The 17272-nt window shown below is 36.8% G+C and overlaps 1 protein-coding gene across 7 annotated transcripts in view; it reads right to left on the bottom strand.

The window, feature by feature from the left end:
- Positions 1-8929: 8929 nt before the first annotated feature.
- Positions 8930-17272, bottom strand: part of TTC39B (tetratricopeptide repeat domain 39B) — a 78690-nt gene continuing 70347 nt past the window's right edge. For all 7 annotated transcript variants that reach the window (XM_090132204.1, XM_031609965.2, XM_090132205.1 and 4 more), the window contains 3 exons: positions 13715-13832; positions 10185-10301; positions 8930-9134 (listed from right to left, as the gene is read on the bottom strand). In XM_090132204.1, the coding sequence (XP_089988330.1) occupies positions 9038-9134; positions 10185-10301; positions 13715-13832 (332 nt within the window). In that variant the 3' untranslated portion in view covers positions 8930-9037. The remainder of the gene's footprint in view (positions 9135-10184; positions 10302-13714; positions 13833-17272) is intronic.

Raw genomic sequence — 17272 nt, 5'->3', positions numbered from 1 at the left:
TGCATATGGATAACTGCACAGTTATCCCAGAAGGAACAGAATTTTAAACAAGTTCTTTCAAAATAAGTCAACAATTCACAAAAGTAAACTTTCTTAAGCTAACTAAAAACATTAAATGCTTGAGTTCTCATTATAAATTCCCACTCCCCCACCCCCATCCTCCCCCTATTTAGCGTGGATTTTAATCATCTGTCACCTTAAGAAACTGCCATGAGCCATAGTTCTGCAAGATTTTCAGACAGACACAGGCTGCACTGATGAGTGTTCTTATCCCTAGAACCATAGGATTGTTTGCATTGGAAGGGACCCTCAAAGGTCACCTAGTCCAACTCCCTGAAACGAACAGGAACCTCCACAGCTAGGCCAGGTTGCTCAGAGATTGGAACTCAGTAACTTTTATCCTCTAACATTCAGCAGATAACTCTCAAACTACATAATATCTGCAACTACCTACATTTCATGAGCTGGAACATCTTAAAGACTTGAAAATAACTACTTAGATCAAATTTACTTATTTGATTTTTTCTTTGAGTATATTCTTTGCAGAAGCAGAATTTATTCCCCCTGGTCACCTCAGAAGCAGAACTACTTCTGACAAACATGGCTTGGTGGGATGTCTATTCCTTTTCTTTTCTTACACAGAATAAAATGCTTTGTTCTACTCAGCAATATTATTTCCTCTTACCAACAAGTGATGACTCTACTTTGTAACTTCTCTTTTATGACATCTTTCTACCACAATCACATTTGCTTTATTCTCTCACATTACTGTTTACTTCTATAGTGTCATGTTTCTCTGTGGTATCAATAATAGAGGTGCTTCAGAAACCCCTATTGAGTATATTCCTAATTCTGTCCCACTCTTATTCCCCATCTCTGAATATCTCCAGCATTTTCTCTGTTGGTCATCTCTTAATGACCGCTCTCCTTCCTATATTAATGGCATCAACTGCTACTGCTAGTAAGAACAAGCAGCTATCGTTGCTCTGCATTATACCAGGGGAGCACAGTGCACAGGTACTAATGATGAGCAAAGACTTTCCTTGACAGTTTCCAGTATAGGTTTCAGATAAGCAGGTAAGCAAGGACAGGTTCCAACCTAGCTCTCCAATAAGGGAAAAATCCAAGGATGCAAAATAAAGACAGAACTGTAGGTCTTGTTTCTGTTTTTCTTTCCCTTTCTATCTTCAAATAAATCCAGAAAAACAGCTTTTGACAAACTTCTCACAGATTCACACACCAGAAATACTGGTCATTGAACAATCTAAACTCTACCTGGATGGTTTCCTAAGGACACACTGGAAGGATTTCAGACTGCCAGATGTGATCTCATTTGCGTGCACACATAAGACTCCTGAAGTCAAGCAAAACTTGCTTCTGTATCAGAAAGCAAGATTTAAGTCTCAGTTTTTGCCCTGCCAGCAGGCCATGAGAATTTAAGTTCCATTTTACAGTAGACCTCTGGATATTTGTGTTGCAACATGATACTCAAGTGGCATCTCACATAAAAAAAAGTAGACAAAGAAAACCCAGCAGTTTTAAATAAGTGAAGTGAAAATGACAGAAAATGAGCATTCATAGTATAAGATCCACTAAGGTATGAAGTAGCATTAAAGAGCACCCAGTGCTTAAAGGAGAGAAAATATGCTTTGATTTCCGTGCAGTAACATTTCATTCAACTAAATGAAACATGAAGCTGGTTTACTGATTCTTCACACACAGAATCATAGGGGTTGGAAGGGACCTTCAGGGATCATCAAGTCCAACCCCCAGACTTTTTTAGAAGTGGGACATGTTCAGTAAGCAAAATTGTTACCATCCAATTAATAGCATGCAGTGATATCCCAAGTTGCAGGTTCTATTTTCATGACTTAAGGTTTATTTTCTGTCCTCAGTGAAGACAATTGAAAGCTTAGTTCAACAACAACAACAAAAGCTGCTGTGTATTCTGTAAGTTCCTTAATATTTACTAGATGATTTGTATGCAAAACATGTCACTAGACTCCAGAGTATACTACGTGTTAAACAGCATTCTGTTTGACTCTTCATGATCTGCAGAGACTGTAATCCTCCTCCAGAGCATTAGGAAAAGGTTCTTCATCAATGGTGGCCAGGCCTTGAAACCATGGCCCAAACCTGAAAGAGTTCAAGGAGCTTTTGGACAACACTCTCACATGTAGGGTTTGAATTCTGGATGGTCTTTGGTGGAACTGATGGACTCGATGATCCCTCTCTTCCTACTTGGGGTAGTCTATGATTCTATGATTTCACTTTCATAGCATCACAGAATGCACTGGGTTGGAAGGCACCTCAAGGATCATCAAGCTTCAACTCCCCCTGCTACAATTAATACTACCCCAGGCTGCCCAGGGTCCCATCCAGCCTGGCCTTGAACACCTCCAGGGACAGGGCATCCATAACCTTTCTGGGCAGCCAGCACCTCACCATTCTCATAGTAAAGAACTTCCCCAGTATCCAATCTAAGTCTTTCCTCATTCAACTTAAAACCATTTCCCCTTGTTCTGCTATTACCTACTCTTGTAAAGAGTTTGCTCCCCTTGTGCTTATAGGCTCCCTTTAGGTACTGGAAGGCTGCAATGGTCTGCAGCCTTCTCTGCTCCAGGCTGAACAAGCTTAGCCTCTTTCCTCTTCTTTCAGCTCACAGAAATCTAATTTAATGTACTTATAATATACTTACCTTTCAAAGATTCATTAGAGAATAAACACAAGTGCTATCCATATTATTTGTTTGGAATAAGTGAAATAAATCATAAAATATAACATTGCAAGTAAAATGCATGTGAAATACAGCAGCAATTTTCATTTGGGCTGTCAAAATAAGTGTATCTTGAACTTTATTGGCATTATACACAAAAACAAGTGTACTTTTCTTTCAAGTATTCTTCAAGTGTGTGAAACAACAAAGAATAGGTGAAAAAGCACGTAATGTATTTTCTCATTGTCACCAACAACAGGATGTTTTGAATGTTGCTATGTAAAAACTAACATAAATAAATTTGAAACAGCACTAATATGATTTTGGCAAGATTTAAGACAAGCATCTTATCAAAGTAAGGTATGAACATGCACATTTTAAGTTACATACAATTTTAAATCACAGCTGGAATCCTTTGTAAAATTTGTTTAAGCAGGTTTATCAATGCATGCAATATATAACCTCTCTTAAAAGAGACTCCAATCAGTTCAAGAGTATTTTTAAAGAAAGTTTTCTGGCTTTATGACTGTTGCTCAGCACATTCATAGCTTGTGTTTTGCGTGGACTTAAGCACTGCCCCCTTGAGCAAAAGTGCATTAAAAAAGACCACATTTAAATTCATACTACCCTCTTTTCCACATCAAGTTTAATTCTGAAGATCTCCTAATACTCTGAAACAACTTAAGCCCCAACCACATAAGCTAATAATAAGCAGCATTAACCTAATCTTACATATCCCTCCACCCTGATTTTAGATACAGAAGTAAGAGTAGGTCATTTAAGCACGTCAAAAAAAAAAAAAAAAAAAAAAAAAAAAAAGTATTAATATAACCTTACACACACTTTCCATTATAAAAATACGCTCTGCGATCCACATTTACATACTTAAGTATACAAGGGTATGAACATCTCCAGTGGGATTCCAGAATAACCTAAACAGTTTTTCTATGCACGGCATGTCATCAACACTGAGTATTCTCCATACTATGGCTTCAGATGAGGTAGATATCAGATCAGTCCCATTTGGCTTGAATGCTCCAATTACGATATTTATGGCACGGAATACCATCTTCTGCTAATGAATTTGAAGTTCTCCTGAAATGAGTGACAGCATCTAGAGAAGTATTTCTGTCTATGATTACTAGCTGACATGTGCCTCCCTGTACATGTAGCTCCCTGCAGAACTACCTGCTTTTACTTCTACAGAAAGGATAGCACTTAATTTTGCATCCCTTGAACACAGAATGCACTGTGCTAAGCACAGGCTTCCGTTTCCTCCACAGGCTACTCTTCTACAAAATGCAAAACTCTGAACTGCAATGATTAAATTTCTTTATGAAGCTGTCCTACAATTTTTTGCTTTTACTTAAAAGCAAATGACAATACCAGAGATAAGCAAACAAAAGCAGTACATAAGCAGCCAAATGGAGCTAAGGTGCCAGCAACATAGATATTCTTCCTCATGTTGGAACAAAGGAAGTCCAAGTAGTGAGTTCATAAAGTAACTATAGCTTACATTTTCACATGTAAAATAGCTTCTGCAAAATGTATGAATGGAGATATAGTTCCTTCTTTAGTACTCATGTTCTTCTCCAGCACGTGTTCCATCCTTCTATTCAGTATACTACCTTTATTCAACACACTGCAAGCATTCTAATCTATCCACTAAGGCTTTGTTTTGTTCTGTGTTATGGTATGTCTACAACTGAGAGTAAATTAGTGCCTTACAGATAACAACACATGCAGGAGCATATCCATTCTTTTGCCTTTCTCTGAGTTAAGTCATCCATTGTGTCTCATCTTATGAGAACTATAATCACCACTAGTGACAAAAAGTTGGCCTAACTGGTTAGAAGTCATTTGTTACTATGAAAATGTTTAATAGTACCACACGAGAAAAATATTCTAAACATTTAGAATTCTGAATGTTGAATGCTATTAAAATCAAATCCTGCACATATATAAAATTAATTTTCTCCTTGTTTTTACTTCTAGAATTGTAATAGAATACTATGACTACATCATTTCTACGTCTCACTAAATTTAATGTCATAAATTGTAGCAGAATTAGTTAATTATTAACCGCTGCAGCATTTTAAAGGGTTACATGGTCTGTGAGGAGAAGACTAGTTAAAGTAGCTTTTAATTTTACACTTGCTAAGCACAATTCAAAAGATTTTCTATTCTCTTTGATAAACTGGAAGATAGGTAACAGAGAAATATGCCTGCAACAACATACTGAAACTTGGGTACATCCTTTTTGTTGATTTTATGTTGATAAATCCTAGTAGAAGGTTCTTTATACACAATGAGAATACAGTGCAAGATTTTGCACTCAGCAGCATATGCATGAAATCATGTCATTATTCCCCTGAAGAGAGAATTTGAACAACTGCATCAAAATGAACACTTCTGCATGCTCTTAATACCAAAAACACTTAATCAGCACTCATTGTCCGTTATTCTAACCTTGTCTTTACTAAAGCAACAAACACGAACATGTGCAAACCTCAACAGTTCAGAAGCAAATAAACTGAATCACCGGTTCCCCAGTAAATATAAACATTCTTTGTTGAACTATGCAATCTAAGAACATACAGAAACAAAATGACATTAAACATGAAGATTAATAATGAAATAATTGCAAAGTAAAGCAGGATTTGTCACAATAAATGGCTTCTTTTATACTTTAGCTAGCAAGAAGGTATTTTAGAAACATGACAGGATCCAATCATTATACATTATTATTGCTGTAAGTTCCTCAGTACAGCTACTACCCTTGTGTATTAGAGCAGATATAAAACATGATCTTTAATCAGCTTTCTTTTAATATGTTCGAGTGGTGAACCAGTACATAAAAATCAAAATATAATGATTGCTCTCCAAGAGACTAAACATGACTGATATACACAGACAAGGCGGGTTTTTTGTTTTCTAAGACAAATCTCAACTGAACAGAAGCGTTGTCTTGTAACCAAACTGCTTTATTAATCCTCACCTCAAAAAACATCCATCTATGATCAGCATGACCTCTGTCATAACATTACAAGTTCAGCCTTACTTGCTTAAACTAAGGGCTTAGCCTAGTTGCTGGATACATTATAATCCCCTACTATCAACAGATGTTACAGCACTGTAAGAAAATGCTCCACCTTGCTCAGTTTCAAAGTTTCAGCACATAATGCAAAATTGCCCCATGCAATAAGCAAATGAGGTGAAGATTCTAAAGAGCATTAAAACTAAGTCAGAGTTGTATTTAAGGCCAAGTACAGTATACAGCAAGTATAAAAGAACATATGACTTTTCATTCAAACTCTTATGCGCAGATCACTTATCCTACCTTACACACAATGTACTAAATATTATTGCATCAATGATGCATTGTGTAAGAGCAGACCATAGCCATGAGCTTCCTCTGCAGTGTTCAGAAAAACATGATCTATCTCATATGAAGGGCTACACGTCACTCTTACACAGTTGCATTTCTATTGTTATTAAGTTTTGTGGTTTTTTTTTAATATCCAAGGATAAAGCTAAGAAAACCTGATTGCTCAAGATTCTATCAAATAAGCTTGGAATAGCAGCAAAGAAAGGGACACAAACTGTAAAGGGTACTTAGGTTGGGGACCTCAGAACATCAAAACACTAGACTACAATGCAAACTTGTGTTGATATGCCTGTTCTCTGCAGGTGTGCAAAAGGATGATCCCAAAAGAGAAAAAAAAAAAACCTAACCTGTACACAGTGTAATATTGACTTTGGAAGGTTGAAATGAAGAAAATAAAGATCTTCTTTACCTCTGCAGTCTGTATTATCAATAAAGTACAGTGCTCCATAACATTTGTAACTAAACTACAAAAAAAAAAAAAAACAGTTTCTAAGGAAGCTCATTTTTTATATATTGTCCATTTCAATTTCTATTCCAAATCTCCAATAAAATACTAACTGTAAGACACTCTGAGCAAAAACAAGAGAGCAGAGACTACTTCATGCTCCATCCTGCGTCTGTAGTCTCAGTTCTTACTCTTCACTGGAGGGAATTGTTATCTGAAACAGAAACTACAGAAGTTCCACCAGTTACTGCTTTCATCACCTTTCACAAGAAAATGAAGCGGTCCCATTTGACTGCTATAACCAGACTGAACCACAGGTAATCATAATATTAAAATGAAAATATCCAAGTAGTCCAATAAAAATATTGTCTCAAAACATAGAGAAATTAATTTTTGTTGCCTAATCATTTATAACCAGATGTGTACAGAAGGACAAAAAATCTAAGAAGTGGTGGCATATGCTAGTCTTGGTTGATAAAGAGCCAAACGTATTTTATACTTTATCTAAAGTTAAGAAAGCACATTCTTATATAAGTGTTGATGAATCAGTCTCTTTGGTATTTAACCTTCAAATGTATAATTCAGCCCAATAGTTTAACTGCACATTTATAACAGGCAGACAAAAATCCAAATCAGTGAAGACAATAGACTTCGGAGTAGCCTTCCACTTTCAAAGACCTGTTGTATTTATTTAGCTACTATTTATAAACTCTTATTTCACTTGTATTATGGATTTTTATGCAACCTAATTACTCATTTACAGTGATGGAAGAAAGCCGTGTTCTTAATTAGAGTGTTTACAGTAGATTTATTAATTAATTAGAATTTTATAGCTCGTTGTTTACTGAGGAGAGGTGCTTTCACCTACTTTGTTTCTTTTCTCTTGAGTGGGAGCTGAGGGCAGAGAATCACATACTTAGTTACTATCAATTATTTCTCAAAGGAAAACAACATCCTAGAATTACTAAAATATGGATATTGGCAGGTTTTGCAATAACTTGTGACAGGACAGTTTCTGGGGATCAACAGAAGAAAATAAAATAGAGCATAACAGAACAGTTGGAAGCAGCCTTCAATGGTTGTCTTGTCCAACTGCCTGAACTCTTCAGTGCCAAACGAAAGTTAAAACACATCACTGGGAGCAGTATCCAAATGCCTCTTGAACAGCGACAATCACAGAGCATCAAGCAGCTCTCTACAAACTTGTTCCAGTGTTTAGTATGTCGGGTATACTCTTAGTTAAGAATACAGTGCTAGTAAAACTTGCAGAAGTATTAGAAAGGAATTGGGAAACTAAATTTGATTATGTTCTCCACATACTAATGAGAAAACAAAACAACCATATCTCAATACCCACTTTTTGGTAGAAAGTTATGGTTAGAATATGCACTTTTTAAATTCCATGTTTAAAATTGGATTCTCTTTTTGATGCAAAAGCAACTCAGATTAATATCAGTTATTCCCAAAGATCAGGGAAATAATTATGTTCTGCAAGTTTTCATTTGTTCTGACTGGAACCAAAAGGAGCAACAGAAGAGCCAGTCTTCAAATATTGCAAGACTGCTTCAGAACAATCCATTCTCCAGATCCATGACATGGAAGATGTAAGTAATGGAAAGTAGTGAGTTTTGGTCAAGGAATTATTTAAGGATAGACACAAGGAAAAAAATTATACATAGAAATAATAAAGCACTGGAAAACACTGCTTGTGCAAGTTAGATTTTTTAAAAATACTTTAAACAAGTACCTGCAAGGAATAATGTAAGACCTTGATTCCACTTTAAGGGTGGGAATACATAACAGATGGTCTCTTAATGTCCCTAGTAGCCCTGCTCTTCTATGACTGATAAATGACCCCTATGACCACATATATCGAGTGAACTGGAGCTGCAGAGACTTTTTACCTGTAGCTCTGCTTAACTTTACCTTAAAAGGTATAAAAATATTGCACTTTGGACAAATTCATTTTGTTCCCAAAATGAAATAAAGTTAAAAATGAAGATTTTTTTTCCTCTGGAATGCAAATTTCAGAATATGGTACGCTAAATACGGGTACAAGTTACTGCAGCCATTGCACTATTGTTCCAAAGGCAGAAAGACCTTAAGTGTTCTGCAGAAAATCAAACCTCCTCAAAAGGCTGAAATTATCACCAGTTCCACTGCATAGCCAGCATCTGTTTTCATATAAAAAAATAAAGTGTTTGAATTAAATGTTATTGCACCATCAACTGTTTTTTAAATATCCCCCACTAAGTCAAATATTAAATTATTTTTATCAAATAAAATATAAGGTCTTTTTTAAAGTATCAAGTAGATACAGTATATGAGCCATAAAGAAAAAGAACCGTCTAAAGAAATAACATACATCAAATCAGAGATGTCAGAAAACAATCACTAGGTTATTTCTTTTTGAAGATTTAAAAAACATTGCAAAAAGATTGTGCAGACTATTGCATGCACTATATGCATGAAATGCATCCCTCCTCATTCAAGGTGTTGAAGCAGGTGACACTTTCAAGCTGTCGAGTGCTGCATGAATCCTGAAGTGCAATCTGGACTCCATAGAGTATTCTTTGTAGTTGTTTCTGCAAACAATAAAGTTCTTTTATTAGTTGAATTATTTTTACCTCATATATCGACTGAAATACCAAAGCTAAAAGCTTTCACTCATTCCACAGGAAACAGCAGATTAATTACAGTCTTCTGATGGCATTTCAGGCTATCTCTACAACCAGAGCAGAGACTTATACCAGTACTAACAATTACATTTCTTGCTAAACTGCATCCATGTCTTAACATGTCTATCTCACTTAGTTTGATCATTCAGCAGTCCTTCCACTACATAAGATTGCTGTGAAAACACAAACTAGAAAAATACAGAAAAGAAGGACTGTAAACTGCAAATATATTCTCAACTTCAGAACAGAACTCAGCCTGTGTGATAAAACAACAAAGAAACCAAATTATGTAAGCAAAACCAAATCAAAACAAAAACAAAAAACTATTATGTTTCTAAAAGGCATTTTACAAGACTGTTCTTTCTAATTCACAACACTGCTGCACAATTGGTACACTTTCCTACCCACATTAGGGGCAAATGACATTCCTTCCTGTGCTCAATATTTGAAATGAACATGCTGCACTCTAGTAAATTCTGTTATCCATGCTCTTCTGCAACCAAATTTAAAAAGAAAGAAGTATGTGGTCAGAACTGTACTAGCATTTAACCTACTCCCAATAATATTTTTACTGCAGCAGATACGAGGCCCACAGCTGCTCTCCATGTCACAGCTGGCACAGACTCTTTCTATGGACCCTCCAGCTCTAAACTACAAATACAGTAGAGTGCAGCCCTTTCCTACATACAGCATCAGAATCTCTACAAACTAAATTAAAAGGAGATACTTTCTCTGAATACTCTGTGTTGTTCAGCATAGTTTAGTCCACTGTACCTGAAGCAGTACAACAACAAAACTATCAAATTCAACCATACTGGACAAATTTTGTAGTCAAAAACAAAGATCTACTTCCATTTTGGCAGAAGACTGTCAGAAAAAAAAAATTCCTTGTTGGTAAATTTACTCAGATATTTTTAATCTCAAGGTTAAAACAAACAAACAAAAAAATTGACTTACTTTGCAGTTTCTATGTATCTTATAGCTTTTTCTCTCTCACCCTGTTGTTTGTATAGAAGTCCCAGCTCATACATGGAGAATGGCACCAAATAGCTATCATATTTTATTTGCTTCTCACTAGGAAATCAGAAAAATAAAAAATGGCTAAATACAACATTGTCTTAAGTGATCAATTAACTTTCAAATGCAAACACCGTATGTAGAAGTCCATGGCCACAGAAAACTCTGGAAATTTTTACCAGTTGACACCGTGCATATCAATAATACTTGCAAGCCATAGGTATAAAATACTATTAAGATCTTCAGCAAGCAAAGATTTATTCATTCCTAATTGTTATCCAAGCTATATACACCCAGGACTGAAACTCTATTGTGTGACTTACAGTTGAAAAAAAAAGGAACAAAAAAGATGACACAAGATTAAAAGCAATGTAAATACTTTTTCTTGTACACAAAACCGGCATCCTTATACCTCAGTTTGCCTGAACAAAGCTTCAAAGAACTAAGAAAATTCAACTTTTCTTCGGCATACAAAATCTGTAGAATCGTAACAGCCAGAAGGCACCTGTGGAGATTATCTAACCCAATACTCTGCTCAGAGCAGAGTCAACAACAGCAACCAGCTCAGGACTGTGTACAGTTAGATTTTAAATATTTCCAAGGATGGAGACTCTTCAGACCCTCTGCCCCAAGCTGCCAGAGTTAAGAAACTTTCGGACAATACTTTCAGCAATGAAATCAGTTTGATTATTGAGTGGTCCTGTATGGAGTCAGAAGTTGGACTTGATGATACCTGTGGGTCCCTTCCAATTCAAGTTATTCTGTGATTCTGTGATTTATACATATGACCCTTCCAACCCAACCCAAGACTTTCCTTCTTCAGGCTGAGCAGCCCCAGCTATCTCAGTCTCTCCTGATATGACAGAAGTTCAATCTCTTAATCATCTTTGTGGCCTTTTGCAGGGCTTCATACAGTATGTTCATGCCTCTCTTGTACTGTAAAGACCAGAACTGGATACAGTAATCTAGATCTGGCCTCATCAGAACTGAGCAGTGAGGAAAGATCACCTCCCTTGACCTGCTGAGGACACTGTTCCTAATACAACCCATTGCTAAGGCACATCCCTGGCTTCCTGTCAAGTTGGAGTTGACCGTGATGTTCAGGATCCCCAAGGCTTTTTCTGACAATCTGCTTTCCCATCATGCTGCCACAAGCAGCAGTGCAGGGAGCTATATTCTTCACCAAAGCTTGCCATTTCCTTTTGCTGAACTTCATGAGGTTGCTATAAAATAATTTGTCTAGCCTAGGATGGTACTTTCACATTAATAAGCAGCTAAGTTCAATCACATCATTTTCTCAATCCCCCTCCAAAAAAACAATCAGTGGGAGAACATAAAATGACAAAAGCCTCAGGGCTGAAATAAGGAACAATTTAATGCAGGAAAAAAAAACCAAAACTGCTAAGACAATGCAGAAGCAATTATTCTCTAATTCTCATCACCAAGTGATGGTCAGTCATATCTTGGGAAGCATGACTTCAGTACATATAGCAATTATTCAGGAACACAAACATAATCATGACAGCCCTCTGTCAGCTTCTCATTCCCCTTCTCCAGCTTTTGTTACTGAGCACGATGTCATACAGTATGGAGCATCTCTTTGATGTCAGCTTTGAGGTCAGCTGTCCTCCCTACATCTAGCCTAACCCCAGCCTACTGGCATTTCATTGAGGGGTTCATTAAAGAGACAGACTTGCTGAGCATACCTCAGTAACAGACAGAACACTGGTGTGGTATCAACACCATTATAGCTACAAGCATTCCAGTGTCAAACACTGTAGTTCTGCTGCTGACTGCATGCTGACTTTGTGCTGCCCCTCACAGGCCTCCTGAATGCAACAGTTCAGCCAGTGTTCAGTTCACACCACTGCCTCCTTAAGTAGTCCAGACTTCATCAGTTTCTCTATGATGCTATTACAGGACACTATGTCAAAAGCTTTTTTAAACTGGAGATGAACATCCACTGCTCTTCCCACAGTATGAAGCTGTCTGGTCTGTAGTTCCCCTACGTATCCTCCTTCCTCTTCTTGAAGACTAGGGAGACATTCGCTTTCTTTCACTCCTCAGGAACCTCCTTCAATTCTTATAGCTTTTCCAAGAAAAAATAACATTGGCCAGTTCCCTACGTACTCATGGATATACACCAAAAGATCCCATTAGGTATGTTCACTTGCCATGGACATACGTATGTCCAGTTTGTTTACATGTTTCCTAACCTGACCCTCTTCCACAAAGTTTTTCTTGTTCCAGACTTTTCCACAACTCTCAGGGATCTGGAAAATTCCTGAAGAGTGATCTTGGCAGTACAGAATGAGGTGAAAAAGGCACCAAGCACCTTGGCCTTTCCCACTTCCTTTGCAATTAATTCTTTGATTTTTCTCCAGATAAAGTAATATCAAACAATTTTGTAGAACATAAAGTTTGCAACAAACATCAACATTTTGAGAATCGTATTTCTAGAGTTACCTCATCCACCAAGACAAGCTTTGATGCACAGAAATGTGTCTTTAAAGCAGACTTAATGTTCTATAGCTGCTCAAGAAAGTAGAGAGCAAAGCTAACCAAGTATTTAATTTACCCAAAAATTCCTCTTTCCCCCCATTCAAAACATCTTTTTGAAGAAGTTTTGTCTGACAAGTTTTTGAGATGCATCAAGCCTCCACTGGATCAAATATCTTTGGAGAGAGACTTTCAGGAAATTTATAAACAAAAGCCAGGTAACTTGCTAAGTGTTTCACTGAACCCATTAGGGATCTTATGAATGGTAAGAAAAGGCCTGCTGTCAAGAAAGCTGCAACAGGCACCAGACTTATAGAAAATATTCTCATTTAAAAAAAAAAAAATTCTTCCAGACTATTGTTTATTAGAAGAATTGCACAAACGCCGTAACTTTTTTTCCAACCTAATTACTTAAAAAAAAAAAAAAAAAGAAAGAAATTAACAATAAATGCAGGACTCAATGTAACAGAAAAATAATTACAGTAGATATGGATCTAAAATGTTGAATAAATTCCTAACACTGGAAATCCAATTTGTCAACTGAAACTAATAACAAGTTCAATAATTTCTCATCTACTTAAGTATTAACTCCAGAAGCACTAAACATTGGGGAAAAAAAGAGAGAAACAACAAATTCACACAAACTACCTTTACTTACATTGATAATTCTGCAAATACAAAAATATTAATTACAAATGTATCTAGATAAATGCATTACTTGTCAGTGTGATTCACTTGGCCTAAAGCATCACATTTTTATAAAAATAATTTCATGTTAAATTGCTGTAGAAAAATATAACCAAAATTTTTGGTCCTCCAGCTACTTTCAGAGATATTTTAACTCCAGCTCCTTAACAGTATAATGAAATTTAATTATACAAAATTCTAATGTGAAGGTTTCTACAGAAACATCATCAATCTCAATGACAGGTACAAAATAAAGGTAAAATGTCTATTTCTTTTATATTTACCTTTGAATTACTTGATTGAAACATAGTTCAGCTTGCATAAGTCTTCCCAAGTGTTTAAGGCAAAGGCCTTTCAGTAACTGCAACATGCACATATCGTCCATATAGTATTCAGTGTGGCCTGAAAGTAAAAGCAAAATACATCAAACAATTTGAAGACATGATCATAAAAAGGCAAACAAGATTTTCAGTAGGAAATATGTAATCAGAGTCAGGAGCTTGCTTCTCAGAATTTTACAACTCAACACACATAAAATCCATAGGCACAATTTAAATACCATCTATTAGGAAGCATAAACACATAGCATTTATATGTATCTAGGAATAGAAGCTAGGAACAATAGAGAAGAAACCTAAATATCCAGGTGTTCCCCAGTCTTCTATATTAGAAGGTCACTACAAAGAGGACATGAATTGGCATCAGTTAAAGACTTCTAACACATGTAACATCTAAAACAGCAAGGAAAGTACTGGCAGAACCCCCACAGCACAAGCCAGTAATGTGAAAAGCACTAGATTCATTTCTGCATAATTATTAGGATGCATTACGTGGCAACAGAAATCGTCTTTATTAGCATCAACTCTAACAGTTAAGAAGGTTCACTATTAGTGTATAACATTTGGAAAATTCATGATAGCTTTATGCTGAATAGGACTAAAAATACCAGATGAAATGAGTTGTGGCAAAGTGGTATGGAAATATAATGTGTATCGTTCTTTTTTTTCTTTTTTTTTTTTTTTGGCCTTGGTTTATAGCATTTGCTAGGTGTAGGGAAGGAAAAGAAAGAAAACACATATGGATAGACAGATGGCTGCACATACATTAACAATTCAAGAAGCAAAACACCCTCCCTCCACATCATGTTGTTTACAACTAATTACCAGCTCTCTGAGGTCACGTTAATTTTTTTTTTAATAGTCTGCCAAAACATCCTACATAAGCAGTTCTGAAATATGTGAGACAAGAGTATCTTAGGATTTGGGGGAGTGCTTTAGCACTATATTCCAGCTTATTTCTGTCTGTGTTTAAACACAGGAAGTCTTGATAGATAACAACCGACAGATTGTGCTTTTAGTGACAGGTAGAAAGAATGCTGTGTTCCTCTAGCCTGTTTTACTAGTATTAGATTCATGTGGTTATCTCCCAAAGGTCTAATTCCTCAAAACTACTGGGACTAAGATTGGTATCAGTAAAATCCTGCCAGTCTTTACTTTTGTTTTCCAACTAACATCTCCCTGGTATGTCCCACAGGAAGAAAAGACAGTAAGCCAAAACTGCAACAGGAACAGTAAATGCACAGCCCAATTAAACATGGATAACCTTGGCAATATATTTGGAAGACCCATCTTCCTGCAGTTCTCTGTATCAGAGGAAATATTGCCATTATTATATGGCAATATAACTAAAAAATGATTTTTTCTTAATGTTAAAATTCTTTTTTTATATACATATTTAGAAATGACAAAAATGCAGAAAAATCCTGAGAAAAAAATGTAATTTCTGAAGCGTTTCATCCCATTCCATCTGTCATCTCTATTCTGAGCTCTATACAACCATTTTTCAGTCACTGACAGATTCCTTGCTGTGCCCATTCACATGAAGTAAATGCAGTAACAACAGCTCTCTCTGAGAAGTCTCAATCCCTAAATGACCTCTGTGTATAATTAACCTACTTTTTTTTTTTTTTTTTAACAGCACCTTAGCAGTCCTTTTAAGCTATCTACTACTGACAGCTGTCTCTTAAAATAATACTGTATCCGCGCCTCACTCTGCTAATAGCCTTATACACTTTCTTTGGGTCTCAACTCAGCGGCAGCAATTCTGGTAATCAGTGTCTTTATTTTGTCTCACTGTTTATCATTAAAAATTTATCAGACTCAAAGACAGAAATTTCAGAACAAACCGTACTTCACTGCAGTTATTACTACAAAAGACACATAAAATGTAAAAGTAAATATGCTTCAGAATTACATCTTACTTGTAAACTGCATGTTTCTATTAGAAGAACATACTGTTTTTACAGAAAAATACTATTTGAAAGCACCAGTTATTTATTTTAACTGCTGTTAACAACAGATTTCCAAGTGATGAATAAACATTTTATACCACAGTCTAAAGCTACAGCACTACTATTTAGTCTGAGCAACATGTAATTGAGATTTTTATAATATTCATTGTACACATATTTATTTTCTTTCTGGACACTCATTTTTACAAGAATTAATCTGCCATCTGAATGCTATAGATACATAGCTCAGCTTCATTTTTGATGTGACAGCAACTCAGAAAAGAACCTCTAGATACACAGTTTGATTCCTTTGAACTTCTTGGTTTATTTGTTTGGACAGTGTAACTGAGTTCATTTTCCTATGCAGGAAGTTCTCTCACTGAGAGAAAGCAGCCTTGTTCTTAATGACTTACTCACTTACGGCATATCCACATATCCTCACCTATGCTTCCCTACCATTCAGTTGTTAAAAAGGAAGTCACACCAGCGTTTCCAAGAAAATTAAAACAACAAACAAGACCATTCTGTTTCTCTTCCAGCCTCTGCTTTTAAGGACATGCAGATCCTAAAACATCAATCAGCTGCTTTCTGTTTCAACAAGAGCTCACCTGATTCTTTAGACATAAATATCTTCTATACCCTTAATCATCTAATTCATTTCTATTTCAGTGCTACTGCAATTGTTTTACTGTTTCTTTAATGGTGACATCTTGCACATCTCTGCCAAGGAATTGGACAGGAAACTGACTTCACTGTTCTAAACTGACTAGATATTTACAGTACTGATCTCTGCATGAAACACCTCTGGATTCCCAACAGCTTCTGCCAGCACTCTTCTTGCAAAATTCAGAGCAGCATAACTTCATCTGCAGATGTCTTGCTTTTTGAATCACAGAATCACAAGGTTGGAAAGGACCTTCAAGATCACCTAGTCCAAACGTCCTCCCATCACCACCGCTACCACAAGCTACTAAACCATATCTTGCAGCTCCTCATCCAGACACCTTTTGAACACTGCCAGGGACAGTGACTCCACCACCTCCCTGGGCAGGTCATTCCAGTGCCCGACCACTCTCTAACAGAAAAAGCTTTTCCTTATGTCTAATCTCCTCTGGTACAACTTCTGGCCATTTCCCTGGGTCCTGTTTGTTACATGGGAGAAGAGGCCAAAGCCCTCCTCATCACAACCTCCCTTCTGGAAGTTGTAGAGTGCAATGAGGTCTCCCCTGAGCCTCCTCTTCTCCAGGATAAACAACCCCAGCTCCCTCAGCCGCTCCTCATAAGGCTTGTGCTCCAGACCCCTCACCAGTTTCGCTGCCCTTCTCTGGACACATTCCAGGGCTTCAATGCCTTTCTTGTAGTGAGGGGCCCAAACCTGAATACAGTACTTGAGGTGCGGCCTCACCAGTGCTGAGTACAGGGGGATGATTACCTCCCTGCTCCTGCTGGCCACACTATTTCTAATGCAGGTCAGGATGGCGCTGGCCCTTCTGGCCACCTGGGCACACTGTGGCTCATGTTCAGCCGAGCATCAAGCAACACCCCCTTTCTT

This window comes from Phasianus colchicus, chromosome Z (assembly GCF_987193195.1).
Source record: "Phasianus colchicus chromosome Z, bPhaCol1.hap1.1, whole genome shotgun sequence".
Classification (NCBI taxonomy): domain Eukaryota; kingdom Metazoa; phylum Chordata; class Aves; order Galliformes; family Phasianidae; genus Phasianus; species Phasianus colchicus.
Note: the sequence above shows the minus strand (reverse complement) of the source record. Positions and strands in the feature narration are given on the sequence as shown.